General features: G+C 43.5%; 1 protein-coding gene across 3 annotated transcripts in view; it reads left to right on the forward strand.

Annotated features, from left to right (window-relative positions):
• LOC122564569 (uncharacterized protein KIAA1522 homolog) overlaps positions 1–17,495 on the forward strand; it is a 281,052-nt gene that overhangs the window by 224,641 nt on the left and 38,916 nt on the right. For all 3 annotated transcript variants that reach the window (XM_043719658.1, XM_043719659.1, XM_043719660.1), the window contains exon 2: positions 15,700–15,861. In XM_043719658.1, coding sequence (XP_043575593.1) covers positions 15,700–15,861 — 162 coding nt within the window. The remainder of the gene's footprint in view (positions 1–15,699; positions 15,862–17,495) is intronic.

Raw genomic sequence — 17,495 nt, forward strand, 5'->3', positions numbered from 1 at the left:
TGTCGGTGTTGATTCGGTCGCCTGAGATAGAAATAGAGAGGTCGAGGAAGGGGAGGGAGGAATCTGAGACTGTCTAGGTGAATTTGAGGTCGGGGTGGAAGGTGTTGGTGAAGTGGATGAACTGTTCAACCTCCTCGTGGGAGCACGAAGCGGCGCCGATACAGTCGTCGATGTAGCGGAGGAAAAGGTGGGGGGTGGGGCCAGTGTAGTTCGGAAGATGGATTGTTCCACATATCCTACGAAGAGGCAGGCATGGCTGGGGCCCATGCGGGTGCCCATGGCTACTCCTTTCGTTTGGAGGAAGTGGGAGGATTGGAAAGAGAAGTTGTTCAGGGTGAGGATCAGTTCAGTCAGTCGAAGGAGGGTGTCAGTGGAAGGGTACTGGTCGGTACGGCGGGAAAGGAAGAAGCGGAGGGCTTTGAGTCCTTTGCGATGGGGGATGGAGGTGTACAGGGACTGGATGTCCATGGCGAAAATAAGGCGTTGGGGACCGGGGAAGCGAAAATCATGGAGCAGGTGGAGGGCATGGGTGGTGTCCCGAACGTAGGTGGGGAGTTCTTGGACTAAGGGGGACAGGACGGTGTCAAGGTATGCGGAGATGAGTTCGGTTTGGAAAAGGGGTCAGTCTGAGTGTTGCTGAGATCACAGAACACCTTCCATCCCTGTAGCCTGGTCCTCAGAGCCAGGTTCTTGGCATTTATCCTGAAAAGGTGCTGTCTTTCCACCATGCTTCAGAGGCTTCATCTGGAGAAGCCCCTGCAGAAACAGGATCTTGTTGCTTTCCATTTTCTTCACTCAAGCCTCCTGTGCTGCATTGGAAAATGCCAGGAATCCTCACTGCGGTTTAATTACTCAGGTATCCTCCTGTTGAGAAAGTTATTTCCTGCTGTCTCTAGCCCCTGCTGTAGTTAGATTCAGTCCGGCATGAAATCTGAGTGAGTTTTAGCCTTGCACCAACATCTGTCGACTGTGCTGAGCAATGCCAGTCTCTCTGTGGTTAACATTGGATTGGATGCTGCAACGACAGAGCTAGGCTAGTATACGATTAGATTAGATTAGATTAGATTAGATTACCTACAGTGTGGAAACAGATCCTTTGGCCGAACAAGTCTACACTGACCCTCCGAAGAGTAACCCACCCAGACCCATTCCCCTACCCCCTATTTAGCCCTGACTAACGCACCTAACACTATGGGCAATTTATCATGGCCAATTAATGTGATCTGCACATCTTTGTGATTGTGGGAGGAAATCCATGCAGACACAGGGAGAATGTCTGTGTGGACTTTACACAGTTGCCCAAGCCTGGAATCAAACCCGGGTCCCTTGCGCTGTGAGGCAGCAGTGCTAACCACTGAGTCACTGCGCCGCACCTAAGCAATAGGAGAAAGTGAGGACTGCAGATGTTGGAGGTTAGAGTCGAGTGTGTGGTGTTGGAAAAGCGCAGCAGGTCAGGCAGCATCCAAGGAGCAGGAGAATCGACGTTTCGGTCAAAAGCCCTTCATCAGGAATGAGGCTGTGAGCTGATGGGATGGTGAGATAAATGGGAGGGGGGGTTGAATTGGGGCCAAGGTAGCTGGAAATATGATAGGTAATGGAGTTGGGGGTAATGGTGTTAGGTCGGAGGGGAGGGTGGAGTGCATAGCTTGGGAAGGAAGATGGACAGGTCATGAGGGTGGTGCCAAGTTGGAAGGTTGGATCTGCGATAAGTACAAACAGGCTAAAGTAAAAGAACTGCCGATACCTGGAAATCTGAAATACAAATGGAAATTGCTGGAGAAACTCATAAGGTCTGGCTGCATCTGTGGATGAAAAGCAGGGTTACCGTTTCAATCCTGATGACTTTTTGAAAGAAAGGTCTTGTGTAGTTTGCATGCTCCTTGCATCACTCCCATTGGTTAGGAGGTAATTATATTTTACAATAACTGTGCCCAATAAGAGGCCTTGTTGCAATTTAGCCCTTTGCAGTCACTGCTTATGTTTCAGGACACTGATTGGAGTTATAATTGATCAAATCTGATATCATTTAGACCATTTTGTATATTTTGTATTATTATAATAATAAAGTCCAACACCACTGGAGTTTTCTGCAGTGATTTATAATATATTAATAATAAGTTAATCATTCTTCCTCCACCTAAAATAAGGAATAAAAAAAAAGGAAGGCAACAGGTACATTATAAATTCAGGAATTTTCCATTAGCTGGGGCCACTGTTAATGAATAAATATTTCTGGGATGCTAGTTTGTGCAATGTTAGGGAGGCAGACTTTGTGAATCATCAGCATAAATCCTGTTCGGATACTTCAGAGCAGTCTCCCAGAACAATTGCTCTACTTTGACAAGGTAGGGAACTCCCAGGGGGACAGTGGGAATGCTTTAGGGATGATCTCCAAACATCCCTAAATAGGTCAGACCTCCCAGCGAGCTAGGCAGCCTCTGGTTTGTGACTAACCAGAATGGAGAAGGTTCGCAGAACTCCAAGAGATACCGACGTAAAGGATAGGGGTTGGACAGAGCAGACAAACCTCAAAACAACCCACTTAGTCACCTCTCCTTCCCCCTCATAGCAGAATCTGTAAATCGTGTATTGGACCCGTCAGCCACCTTCAGACCAATCAAGCCAGAAAGAGAGAGAGAGACACACACACCGTCTCCCTCCAGCCAGGGGGACCGCCAATGAGGAAAGCTTTGTTTGGTTAACAGCCTTTTGTGAAGGGCTTTTGCCCGTAACGTCGACTCTCCTGCTCCTCGGATGCTGCCTGACTGGCTGTGCTTTTCCAGCACCACTCTCATTGACTCTGGTCACTTATGATACAAAATATTGATTCATATGCGGATTGTTTATGTGTGAAGATTCAAAGAGGAATTTTTATTGTAATAATTATCTTCTTGGATTCTTAATCTCTCATCTACATTGAGCAATTTAAAGTTTTTAAAATTGCTTTAACAGCTTCATGTTTCAATGCACGGCGCGGGTTGATAGCCAGTTATGCTTTACACTGTAGCCCCTATCTGTGGCTGCAAGTATACAGCGATCCCTAACAGTTTCACAAACAGACTTGAATGAGTTTTAATTATGAATTTCTCAAAAGTGGAGGATTGGTTTCAAATTGGGATCTTTTGTCAGTCATTTGCTTCCAGCATTTTCCTCCCTCTTTTTCAAAATTTCAATGTTTACTATGTTTTTTGATTTCCAAAACATTTTAAAGTCTGATTCAGATCCTAACAGCACTATAGGTGTTCCAACAGAATGTGGATTTGTAGTTCTAGAATGTAGCTCACCACCATCTTCTTACAGGCAATTAATGCTAGTCTCCCCAGTGATAACCGCGTCCTCGCTGGCCTCCCCAGTGACACCCGCGTCCTCGCTGGCCTCCCCAGTGACACCCGCGTCCTCGCTGGCCTCCCCAGTGACACACGCGTCCTCGCTGGCCTCCCCAGTGATACCCGTGTCCCAAGAGTGAATTAAAAATAAACTCTCTCAGCTGCTGGCGAATGTTAATGATGTTATGCTGTTTTCCATCGCAATGTGTGATGTGTACATGTACCTTTTTAAAATAAGGTTATTGAATCCATTATTTCTGGAAATATTATCTTTGGCAGTTATTCATGTATTTCACTTTCTCAATTGTTTGAGAAATTAATTGTTGCAAACTGATGAACATAATCTGTGAGTAAAGTTAGAGAATTGGAATGGAACTGCCTTTTGAGCCAAAGGTTTGTTTAAATGGTTTTGAGTCTGTGTGTAAGTCCTGTTATAGAATGAGGCTTCCTTTGGTCTATGTTTCAGTCAGTTTGGAGTTAGCTTTGTTCAGCTTGAAGGCTGGATTATTCCCCAAGGTTTATGGATGAATTACTTTTGGTGCTTCAGTCATAGTTATCAGGTCAGTTATGGCACAGAAGGTGGCCGTTCAGTCAATCAAGTTCATGCCTGCTCCCAAACTAGTCAGTCCCATTCCCCTGCTCTGTCCGTGTAACTTTATATTAGTTTTCTTAAATTTGGAGATTCAGAGAAATGGGGGAAATTATTGATGCATTGGATCTCACTTTTATACCTGGTATTACATGTACCTTTTTACATTCTTCAGAGAACTGTGTAGCTTACATTTTATTTTATGTTGACTAGACATTTTTATTGACTGCAGACTGAGAGCTCTCTGAAGTTATAAATTTTTTAAAATTATAAGCATAGCTGTATCTCTTAAAGCTGCATTATTGATCTGTTTGGAGATGAATATCTATTTTTAAATGTTTTAATTGGCTCTTGAAGGATGTAATCTTTGAAGAGAAAATGAGGTCTGCAGATGCTGGAGATCAGAGATGGAAATGTGTTGCTGGAGAAGCAACTGAAGAAGGGCTAATGCCTGAAACGTCGATTCTCCTGTTCCCTAGATGCTGCCTGACCTGCTGCGCTTCTCCAGCAACACATTTCCATCTCTTGAAGGATGTAGCAAAGTAAAATTATTTTGCACAGATTTAAGCCTAATGTGGTGATTGCTGGGAAATATGTAACAGCCACAAGTTCCAAACCTGACAATATGCTATCAGAGCATTTGCTGCTACCTCTAATGGGCCAACCCTACACTTTGCTGTTATGTGATGAGACACAGATCCCATTGTGTGCACCATTCTCTGGGGGATTTGAGGTGAAAAACGTTTGGAGATATCTTTGATGAAGCTATTTAATATGATAGTTTTAATTTGCATAATTAATCCTGTCAACTTTGTTTTATTTGTGTAAGAAATCAGAGGGATGTAATAAATAGAGAAATGAGCAGATCTGATTCAAGGCGAATTTTGGAGCTTTGAATTGAGGACTGTGAGCCAATATATTACAAATAACGACTGAATTTCTACAGTTAACACTTGCTAAATGTTTGACTGTCTCAAATCAAAACTTTGAGATGTGTCCTGATCACATGATATCTGAATTATCCATATCTTATTCTGAATGCTGCTTGAAGCCCCCAAGTTGGAAAAAGGCTGTGCAAACAGACCTCGCTGTGTGATTCTTCATGTGCCTCACCATTTCTGTTCTTTTCTATTGTCTGGGTCTGTAAATACTCTGTTTCAATGGTTTAAAATTGCCTACTTTGGGATTTCAACAATTACACTTTTAGGATATGGGCACTGCTGGCTGTACTGTAGGTTGACCCATAATGTCCTTAGAGGGGAAATTCCAGGATTTTGACCCAGCAACTGTTAAGGAAGGGTGATATATTTACAAGTCAGGATGGTGAGTGGCTTGGAGGGAGACTTGTAGGGGTGGTGCTTCCATGAATCTGTTGGCCTTGTCCTTCCAGGTGGAAGTGGTTGTCGGCTTGGAAGGTGCTTTCTAAAGGTTTTTGGTAAATTTCTGCAATGCATCTTGTGGACTGTATACACTGCAACTACTGAGCATTGATGGTGTCGGGAGTGGATGCTTGTGGATGTGCAAATCAAGTGAGCTGCTTTGTCCTGGATGGTGTCAAGCTTCTTGGGTGTTGTTGGAGCAACACCAATCCATGCAAAGGGGGAGCATTCTCCACTTGACCATAGTTTTTATGTTGAGTAGAATCAGAACTGAAGCAATCTCCTTCCCCCGACCCTCACACCCGCCCCACCCCCACCCCCACCCATCCCATCCCATCCCATCCCATCCCATCCCCCTGCCAGAATGGCCTGCTTCCACATAGAGTCATAGAGATGTACAGCATGGAAACAGACCCTTTGGTCCAACCCATCCATGCCGACCAGATATCTCAACCCAATCTAGTCCCACCTGCCAGCACCCGGCCCCTCAGAACCCTTCCTATTCATATACCCATCCAAATGCCTCTTAAATATTGCAATTGTACCAGCCTCCACCACATCCTCTGGCAGCTCATTCCATACATGTACCACCCTCTGCGTGAAAAAGTTGCCCCTTAGGTCTCTTTTATGTCGTTCCCCCTCTCACCCTGAACCTATGCCCTCTACTTCTGGACTCCCCAACCCCAGGGAAAAGACTGTCTACTTACCTTATGCATGTCCCTCATAATTTTGTAAACCTCTATAAGGTCACCCCTCAGCCTCCGACCCTCCAGGAAAAACAGCCGCAGCCTGTTCAACCTCTCCCTGTAGTTCAAACCCTCCAACCCTGGCAACATCCTTGTAAATCTTTTCTGAACCCTTTCAAGTTCACAACATCTTTCCGATAGGAAGGAGACCAGAATTGCATGCAATATTCCAACAGCGGCCTAACCAATGTCCTGTACAGCTGCAACATGACCACCCAACTCCTGTACTCAATACTCTGACCAATAAAGGAAAGCATACCAAACACCTTCTTCACTATCCTATCTACCTGTGACTCCACTTTCAAGGAGCTATGAACCTGCACTCCAAGGTTTCTTTGTTCAGCAACACTCCCTAGGACCTTACCCTTAAGTGTATACTTCCTGCTAAGATTTGCTTTCCCAAAATGCAGCACCTCACATTTATCTGAATTAAACACCATCTGCCACTTCTCTGCCCATCGGCCCATATCTGGTCAAGATCCTGTTGTAATCAGAGGTAACCCTCTTCGCTATCCACTACACCTCCAATTTTGGTGTCATCTGCAAACTTACTAACTGTACCTCTTATGCTCGCATCCAAATCATTTATGTAAATAACAAAAAGTAGAGGACTCAGCTCCAATCCTTGTGGCACTCCATTGGTCACAGGCCTCCAGTCTGAAAAAAACCCTCCACCACCACCCTCTGTCTTCTACCTTGGAGCCAGTTCTGTATCCAAGTGGCTAGTTCCCCCAGTATTCCATGAGATCTAACCTTGCTAATCAGTCTCCCATGGAGAACCTTGTCGAACGCCTTACTGAAGTCCATGTAGATGACATCTACCGCTCTGCCCTCCTCGATCCTCTTTGTTACTTCTTCAAAAAACTCAATCAAGTTTGTGAGACATGATTTCCCACGCACAACGCCATGTTGAGTATCCCGAATCAGAGCTGAAAATGTGTTGCTGGAAAAGTGCAGCAGGTCAGGAAGCAATCAAGGATCAGGAGAATCAACGTTTCGGGCATAAGCCCTTCTTCAGGAATGGCTTATGCCCGAAATGTCGATTCTCCTGTTCCTTGGATGCTGCCTGACCTGCTGCGCTTTTCCAGCAACACATTTTCTGCTCTGATCTCCAGCATCTGCAGTCCTCACTTTCTCCTATCCCGAATCAGTCCTTGCCTTTCCAAATACATGTACATCCTGCCCCTAAGGATTCCCTCCAACAACTTGCCCACCACCGAGGTCAGGCTCACTGGTCTATAGTTCCCTGGCTTGTTTTTACCGCCTTCTTAAACAGTGGCACCACATTTGCCAACCTCCAGTCTTCCGGCACCTCACCTGTGACTATCGATGATACAAATATCTCAGCAAGAGGCCCAGCAATCACTTCTCTCGCTTCCCACAGAGTTCTAGAGTACACCTGATCAGGTCCTGGGGATTTATCCACCTTTGTGCACTTCAAGACATCCAGCACTTCCTCCTCTGAAATCTGGACATTTTGCAAGGTGTCACCATCTATTTCCCTACAATCTATATCTTCCATATCCTTTTCCACAGTAAATACTGATGCAAAATATTCATTTAGTATCTTCCCCATTTTCTGTGGCTCCACACAAAGGCCGCCTAGCTGACCTTTGAGGGGCCCTATTCTCTCCCGAGTTACCCTTTTGTCCTTAATGTATTTGTAAAAGCCCTTTGGATTCTCCTTAATTCTATTTGCCAAAGATATCTCATGTCCCCGTTTTGCCCTCCTGATTTCTCTCTGAAGTATACTCCTACTGCCTTTATACTCTTCTAAGGACTCACACGATCTATCCTGTCTATATCTGACATATGCTTCCTTCTTTTTCTTAACCAAACCCTCAATTTCTTTAGTCATCCATCATTCCCTATACCTACCAGCGTTTCCTTTCACCGCGACAGGAATATACTTTCTCTGGATTTTTGTTATCTCATTTTCCAGCCGTCCCTTTACCTGCGAACATCTGCCTCCAATCAGCTTTCAAAAGTTCTTGCTAATACCGTCAAAATTGGCCTTTCTCCAATTTAGAACTTCAACTTTTAGATCTGGTCTATCCTTTTCCATCACTATTTTAAATCTAATAGAATTATGGTCGCTGGCCCCAAAGTGCTCCCCCACTGACACCTCAGTCACCTGCCCTGCCTTATTTCCCAAGAGTAGGTCAAGTTTTGCACCTTCTCTAGTAGGTACATCCACATACTGAATCAGAAAATTGTCTTGTACTCACTTAACAAATTCCTCTCCATCTAAACCCTTAACACTAAGGCAGTCCCAGTCGATGTCTGGAAAGTTAAAATCCCCTACCATAATCACCCTATTTTTCTTACAGATAGCCGAGATCTCCTTACAAATTTGTTTTGCAATTTCCCTCTGACCATTGGGGGGTCTATAATACAATCCTAATAAGGTGATCATCCCTTTCTTATTTCTCAGTTCCACCGCCCTGAGTTCATCTGCCTTCCCTGTTAGGCCCCTTGCATTGAAATAAATACAGTTTAATTTAGTCCTACCTTGTCCCTGCCTGCCCTGACTGTTTGACTCACTTCTGTTCTCAGCTGTACCAGTCTCAGATTGATCTCTTTCCTCACTATCTCCCTGGGTCCCTCACTATCTCCCTAAATCCTCCTGAACAGCTTCTGCAAATTTCCCTGCCAGTATATTAGTCCCCTTCCAATTTAGGTATAATCCATCCTTCTTGTACAGGTCACTTCTACCCCCCCAAAAATTCCAATGATCCAAAGATGTGAATTCTTCTCCCATACACCAGCTCCTCAGCCATACATTAATCTGCTCTATCCTCCTATTCCTGCCCTCACTAGCTCATAGCACCGGGAGTAATCCAGATATTATTACCCTTGAAGACCTCCTTTTTAAGTTTCTGCCTAACTCTCTGTAATCTCCCTTCAGAGTCTCAACCTTTTCCCTTCCAATGTGTTGGTTCCAATGTGGACAATGACCTACTGCTGGCCCCTCTCCCCCTTGAGAACATTCTGCACCCTCTCTGAGACGTTCTTGCTCCTGGCACCAGGGAAACAACACACCATTCTGCTTTTTTGCTGCTGACCGCAGAAACGTCTGTCTGTACCTCGGATACAGAATCCCCTAACACAATTGATACCTTGGAAACTGACGTACCCCTCATTGCATTAGAGCCAATCTCAATACCAGAATCTTGGCAGTTCGTGCTGTATTCCCCTGAGAATCCATTACCCCCTACATTTTCCAAAACAGCATACTTGTTTGGATTGAGTATAGCCACAAAAACGTCCTGCACTAGCTGTCTACCTCTCATCTTTCCTGGAGTTAACCCATTTATGTGATTATATCTGAGACTCTTTTCCCCCCCCCTTTCGATAGCTGCCATTCATCATATACTGTTGTGGATGCAAATTCTTCATTGCTCCTAACTGTCTCTCTAACTGATCCATTTGATCTGATAAGATTCATAACCAACACCATTTATGGCAGATATAATCCGCAGTAATCGTTAAACTCTCTTTAAACTCCCACATCTGACAAGAACCACACATCACTCTACTCAAGGCCATTTTTGCTTCTTCACAATCTATAGACCCAGAAAATAACACCGTCTTATTCCTCTACAAACTCTGCCCCAGGTTAAGTTAATAGTTATGGCTTATATCCTAAGTTTAATCAAGAGATATATCTCCAAAAACACACAATCAAGAAAGAACCCACTCTACTCTTTACTGCAGACTTTCTGTAGATCACACTTAAAACAACAATTAATTTATCTGATTCTGTGCTGTGAACTTCGCCCAACAGTTCCTCCATGATCAGTTGTGATTTTCACTGTTTGTTAATTTTCCCAGATGCACTCTGATGTCCAGCGATATGTGAATTCAAACAGCAAAGGCAATGTCAGTTTTTTTCCCTCTTTCTCTCCTGCACTGTCCTCACCATGTGCTTCCTTTGTCTGTTCTTCTCCCTTTTAAAACTGCTGTTGTTTTGACTTTTTTTTTCCAAAAGTTCCAAAACAATGCAACAGCATATAAAACAGTAATTGCTGCTCCTGGAATTCGAGGAAATCGCCTCCAGCACCTAAAATACCTCAAAAAGGAGCAGCTCTGACAGCCAGAAGTTTTTCCTGTCCTCCATCTTGGATTACCCAGAATCCTTATGGTAGAGATTCTATGAATGTCAGGGAATGATGGTTAGATTTTCTGTTTTGGAAGTGGACATTTGCTTGGCGTTTGTGTGTGCAGATGTTCCTTGCTAATGTATTCTGGTTTGGGCTGAAAATTGTCCAAGTCTTTTACACATGGACATGGACTGCTTCAGCATCTGAGGAGTCACGAAAGGTGCTGAACATTGTGCAATCATCAGTGAATATTCCCACTTCTGACCTTATGATGGAGGAAAGGTCATTGATGAAACAGCTGAAGATGGTTGGGCCTAAGACATAATGCTGAGGAGTTTCTGCAGAGACATCCTGGAGCTGGGATGTCTGACCTCAACCTTCCTTTACAAACAGGCAAACACATAAGGACTAGGAGGACGCCATTTGTTGTTTGACCCTGCTCTCCTATTTAATCATATCGTGGATGATCTTACTGTGGTGTGAACTCCATTTTCCCCATCTACCCCAATCCCATTTGACTCCTTTGTTAGTCAAGAATGACTACTTCTGACTAAAGAATAAATCTCTGACCCGTCTTTGTGGCTGTGTGGGAAAGATTCCAGAGTCTTATGACCATTTTAAAAAAAAAACAAATTCCTATAGTCTCTGCTTTAAATTGGAAACCCTGTGACCCTTGGCCTAGCCTCTCCTACAAGGGGATCCTTTCAGAATCCATCCCGTCAAATTCCCTCCGCATCTTGTATGTTTTAATCATCTTGTTGCTCATTCTTCTAAAGTCCAATTGGCACAGGTTCTATCTGTCAAATTTTCCTTTTAAAGAAAACTCCTCCATTCTGAGAGTCAGTCGGATGAATCTTCTCTGAATTGCTTCTAATGCAGATATATCTGTCCTGTACTCTAAAAGTGACCTCATGAATGCCAGGTACAACTATACCACATTATTCCTACTTCTGTGTTTCATTCCTCTGATAATTAAATACAATAGTTGCCTTTCTTGGTGCAGTGGTGCATTTTGTATTGCTCTCGATGTTGCTATGCTGTGCTCAGTCTGGTGTTGGGAGAGTGCTGGTGGGTGCATGATTTACATTAGTGTATGGTATCTGAGTTAATTGAAGAAGTGCTCTGTTAAACTCCATAATCCCACACTTTGCCACGATTTGCAAAAATAAGCTCTCAAAATAATTTGCGGTACGGTGGCTCAGTGGTTAGCACTGCTGCCTCACAGTGCCAGCGCCCCAGGTTCAATTCCCACCTCTGGCAACTGTCTGTGTGGAGTTTGCACATTCTCCCCATGTCTGCGTGGGTTTTCTCTGGGTGCTCCGGTTTCCTCCCACAATCCAAAGATGTGCAGGTTAGGTGAATTGGCCATGCTAAATTGCCCATAGTGTTAGGTGCATTAGTCAGGTGTAAATATAGGGGAATGGGTGGATTGCTCTTCGGAGGGCTGGTGTGGACTTGTTGGACCGAAGGACCTGTTTCCACACTAAGTAATTTAATCTAATATTTCTTTTGGATAGTCATTAGCAAGCAAGGCCTTCAAATGATGCCAGTGAATTTTACCATAAAAGAATTCACGATTGACATTTCTCTGTCCTGTATTTGAGCAAGTGTTCAGTCATTAACTTTAAGTACCAGAACTTCATCCTGTTAAGGTACTGCGTAAATAAAGAAAGCAATAGTACTGCATTTATTCTGTTGCATTATAGCTGTGTTGGCAATCATTGTTAAAAAAAGATACTATCTGTTGAACCAATCACAAAGAGCAGATTTCAATTCAAGCTTTTACCTTGGTAAGAGGGTCACTTCTACAGAGCGATGGAGTTTTATTCTCCTAAACAGAATGAGAAATGGCCTTAATCCCAGTTCAAGAGGGATGCTGTTTCTTTAATATTCTTAATAAAAGGTGCCAATGGTCATCATGTTAGGTATATTGCTGCTATTGGAGCTGGAAGATTAAGTGCCTCATGGGCCTCATCGTCTGGTCCATCCAGGCTCTACACAAAAAGGAGTTTCGAAGACTGTGGTGCTGGAAAAGCACAGCCAATCAGGCAGCATCTGAGCAGCAGGGGAGTTGACGTTTCAATTATAAGCAGGAATAAGGGAGTGGCCCAAGGGGGCAGAGAGATAAATGGGAGAGGGCTGGAGCTGGAGGGGAAGATAGTTGGGAATGCGATAGGTGGATGAAGGTGAGGGTGGTCGTGATAGGTCGGAGAGCAGGGTGGAGCAGATAGGTGGGAAGGAAGATGGACAGTTAGGACAGTTCAAGAAGGCAGTGCCGAGTTGGATCAGGGATAAGGTGGGGGGAGGCAAAATGAGGAAACTGGTGAAATCCACATTGATCCTGTGTGGTTGGAGGGTCTCCAGGCCGAAGCTGAGGTGTCCTTTCTCCAGGCATCAAAGAGCAGTTTGACTTGTACATTTCCTATTGACAGGCTTTTAGTCACAAGGGTCTACATTTGCATAGTTTTTTGAATGGATGGACTTTTGGTGAAACTTATCATTCTAAATGCTGGTTGAAAACCTGGATTTAGTAATTCTCAGCAAAACTGGCTAGTACATCATTAAGGATGGCAGTGTATAGTGTGATTCGAGACTAGAAACTGATGAGATTTTTCTCACTGAGAGCTAGAAGGCACTGCTTGAGATTGTGGTAGAGACACGTTCAGTTGTAGCTTTCAAAGAGGGATTTTCAGGTTTCCAGAGAAAGGATAGGGGTGTGGGTCTCACTGCGTTGCTCTTGCAGGTGGCTAGCCTGGCCACAGCAGGCCAAATGACCTCAGAATATGAACATGAATTAGGAAAAGGAGCTAGTTACCTGTATTTGGCCCTTCTAGCCTTCATGCCATTCAGTAAGCTCATGGCTGATCTGATTACCTACCACCCATAATCTTTCACCTCCTGCTCAAGAGTTTATTGACCTGTTGTAAATAGACTGAGGCTTTGAACATTTTTGCTTGACTGGAGGTTAACCCTCCCCTTGAAGATGTCGATTGTGTTAGCATCACTACATTACTACCTACCAACACGGAATCAATTTAATCCACGGGTCACATTTTGGAAAGCTTGACAAATCATATCAACCCAGATCAGAACAGAGGCAGGTGAGAAGGTTCCAAAAAGGATCGAGTTAATGTGAATTATTCACTATTGTTATTCATTAATTTTAAATCTATAGCTCTGGTGGTTTTCAATTATTATCTCTTAGTCACTGCTCAATTTTTAAATGCAATTTTTTTTACTCTTCTGCTAAAATGAAGCAATCACAAATCTGAACAATAATGGCAACTGTTGTAGTTTGAGAAATATTGATTTGTTGAATGAGTTGGTAGAGTTGTTGGCTAAGTTAGCAATTGTTTCCCATCATTAATTGTCTTTGAGATTGCTGACCATGTCATAAAACTAACTGTTCTTCAGATTGTATTCCAGGACCTTTTTGTTTCCGCATCTTCCTATCAGGCCATACCTCGATCTAATATCATGTTCAAAAGATAATGCTTTTGACCATGTCGCAATCCAGCATTACATGAGGGAGTTAGCTCAGCTATTGGGTTCAACTTCTGAATGAACTGCATTTGTTAAAGGGGGATGTGTTATTTCAAGTAAACTCTGGAGTTCAGTATTGGAGTTCAGTGACTGCGTTCTATTATTTTAAATGCTCAGAAAGATGTTATAGGAATTATTTGCTCGCAATTATATTGCGGAGGGAGGGCCATTTTAGTGACATTACATAATTACTGTCCGATAAATGAATTGCTTTGTGAAGAACATGTCGATATATTTCTGTCTGTCAAATCTTATTGGACTCCAAGGCAGTTCTGCTTGATCTAAATCAAAGCTGTGAGCTGATTCTAGTTTGAGATGTGGACAGGCTATCGAGGCTGCCACAATGCCTTTTCTTTATTCATTCACAAGATGAGGGCATCGCTGGGCAGCACTTATTGCTCATCCCTAATTATTAAGAGTCAAGCACATTGCTGTGGATCTGGAGTCACATGTAGGCCAGACCAGGTAAGGATGGCAGTTTCCTTCCCTAAAGGACGTTCGTGGAACAGGTGGGTTTTTCCCCAACAATCAACAATGGATTCATAGATTACTTTCTATTGAAATCAAATTCCATTGTTTGCCATAGCAGGATTTGAACCCAGGTCCTCAGAACATTATCTGGGTCGCTGGATGCACAATCCTGCAATGATACCACTAGGCCATCGCTTCCTCGCTATACTGTTGTAGGTACCACATTTGTGATAAAATGTTAAAATGTGATTCTGATTGTAATTCTGTGTGCATGTAACTGATCCCACATCAGAATCCAAGACTACTACAGCACAGAAGAGACCATTCTGCCCATAGTGTCTGCATCGGTCAACAAAGATCTGATTACACTAATCCCATTTCCCAGCTTTTGATCCATATCCCTTGAGGCAATGCCAATGCAATGAATATCAAAATACTGTTTCAATATTGCAACTGTTTCTAACTTAACCATCATTTAGACAGGGAGTTCTAGACTCCCATCACCCTTTAGTGAAAACCTTTCTCCTCAAATCCCCTTTTGCCTTCTAGCTGTTATTTTCAGTCTATGTCTCTTCATCCAAAAGAAACTATGGGAAATTTTATCCTGGTCTTCCTGTCTGTTATTTTGAAAACATCACCAAAAACAAATTTGATTTGGGATCTAATTGTTTACGAAACCTTCCTGTGTGCAAATTGGTTGACATTTCTGCCAACTCCACAATAGCAAGTACATGCCAAAGTCATTAATTGGTTACTAATGCTTTGGGAAGTCTCAGGACTGTGAGAAGGAGCTTTACTGTTCCTTGAATGTGCACCTTTCCAAAACTCTGTTAAACCGATGTTTCTAACCTAGTCACAGCACCGGAGCAGCTCTGGTTGCAAGTCACTGCTAACATCCTATGTAACCACGGTAACAGACTTGGCTTGTCTGTTTCCTTTGCCATGGTAACCACATCATCATCCGCACCATATCACTGGTGCCCTGTGGCTGCCACTATTCCTACCTTGGTCCCTTTTTATACATTTGACCATAGCCAGAACATCACATACAACTGATTCTCTTCCTGATGCCTCCACATTCCCCTTTGTGTCCCCAAGGAGCAATCCTTGGCCTTCTCTGAATTCTCATTGATACTGATGTCATCAAGAGACAACCTATGCTTGGCTGTTTGCCCTGATTGATGACATCACTGTTGCTGGAGATTCCTTTGACTCCATTCAGATTGACGTCAGCCAATAAGAAATCTCTATGGGAGAGATTGAGGGGCAGTATTCTGAGGTTAGCAGTGAGCACTGATTTTGATTACCATTACACCATCAAACATAAATGCAGTTGTCTGTTTTTCAACGGAATTGATTCATTGTTGTAAAGTTTAAGTAGACTAATATCTCAATCAAAAATGCTGTAAAATTTGCTGAAATGCTACAGGTGTAAAGTTCTGGTGTTTGTAATGATTAATACACACAGCTGCAGATATATTTGAGAATAAGCAGCTGCTAGCTGACTTCCAGTGAGATACATTTCTCTTTGTTTCTTGGCAGTTGCCTCAGAAGTGGATGATGAGAGTAAATGGGCCGTGCATTACAAGCCAGCGCAGTATGAACATCAACAGGAAAATGTCTTCATCCCATCCACCCGACCACCACACATAGAGGATCTGCACAAAGAAGCTGAACTTGGCCTCAAATCTCTCCAGGAACAAGGTAGGAAAGGGGCAAAGATTTGGCTTCAAAAACAGTGACCAATTGGACTAGGTCCAGGTGAAATTCTGTGGCCGAACTGGACCAACATTGTCCAGCATCACTTGGTCTGTGTTCATTCCAGTATTTTTAATGAATATTTGGATCAGTGCAAAACACCCACAAAATGGATTGGCTTCCAGGGTAGAGCCAAATAGCTCAGCTGCATATGACCCAATTAATCTTGAAGATATTTTCCTCATCAATCTGTTCTGTCTGGGCGGCACTGTGGCTCAGTGGTTAGCACTGCTGCCTCACAGTGCCAGGGACCAGGGTTCAATTCCCGCCTCAGGCATCTGTCTGTGTGGAGTTTGCACATTCTCCCCATGTCTGTGTGGGTTTCCTCCGGGTGCTCCGGTTACCTCCCACAGTCCAAATATGTGCAGGTCAGGTGAAATATATGCTAATGAAATGAGCTGTTTATAGAAGGACATGTTGTGAAGTTGTTAATGTCCATTTTTCTACAGTCCCCTGGACAGTTACGGATGGATAATGAATGTGGCCCGGCCGGTGACATCCATATTCTACCAATGACTAAAAACGAATCCTTGTCGTTCCCCCCCCACCCCCCTGTATTTTGTGTAGATTAAACTGAAGAGAGAGGAGGGATGGATCAAAACCAATTTTGAGAGTGAATTGGTGCTGGGTGACAAGCCCAGTGATGTCTTTAACTATTTTCACTGAGTCTAAGGCCTCAAATACCAATATCTACAAATATAATGGTTTTGAATTGAATTAGCTTTATTGTCACGTACTCACATGAGTACAGTCAAGCATTTACAATTTCCACTTGCGATACAAAGGTACCTAGATACAGACTCTTGAGTATATATTCTTAGGAGATAAAATGAGAAACATAGGGTCTGGGACAACATATCCACTTTAGGACAAACCAAACAGAGACACGCACGAAAATTCCTAGAAGCATAGCATTCCAACCGGAACGCAATCAACAAACACATCAAGTTAGACCCCATCTACCACCCCCTGAGAAAAAAGTACGGGAAATGACAGCACCACAAGAAATGACATCATCAACCCAAAGAAACCCAAACATATAAATAGAAAGCAGGAATCCCATACAGTGCTTCGCCTGAGGCCCACTGAAGATGTTACCTAGTAGGGTGATGAAATGTCTCGAAATGAACCTTCCAGCTCAGCGAGCAAACCTACATCCAGAACCTCAACCTGAGCTACAAATCTTCTTAAAACTCGCTATGCGAAACATAAAGAAATAAAAAGTCCAGTCTATAAAAGGTCCATTGTAGACCTTATAAAAAGGTTATGAGCTGGCATTTCCAAACCCTTGAGAAGCCCAGTAACTGAAGGGAGAAAAGAAGTGCTGGATGCAGAGGCTATTGGTTGTGGGTCACTGCTTGTGGTGTCAGAGGGTGTGTGCACTATCTACCCTCCTCACCTGATCCACAAGCTCCCATAGTGATTCCATCCACTTCTGTTTACCTGCTGCCCCAGTGCAAGTCCACCAGGTTTTTCAGAAACTATGGCCCCGCAAATACTGCGAGGAAAGGATTGTTTAGGTGTAAAGGGTTGAATTAATATCCTGCACCATTAAACTTGTAAAGTGCTCCTGACACAAG

This window comes from Chiloscyllium plagiosum, chromosome 29 (genome assembly GCF_004010195.1).
Source record: "Chiloscyllium plagiosum isolate BGI_BamShark_2017 chromosome 29, ASM401019v2, whole genome shotgun sequence".
NCBI lineage: Eukaryota > Metazoa > Chordata > Chondrichthyes > Orectolobiformes > Hemiscylliidae > Chiloscyllium > Chiloscyllium plagiosum.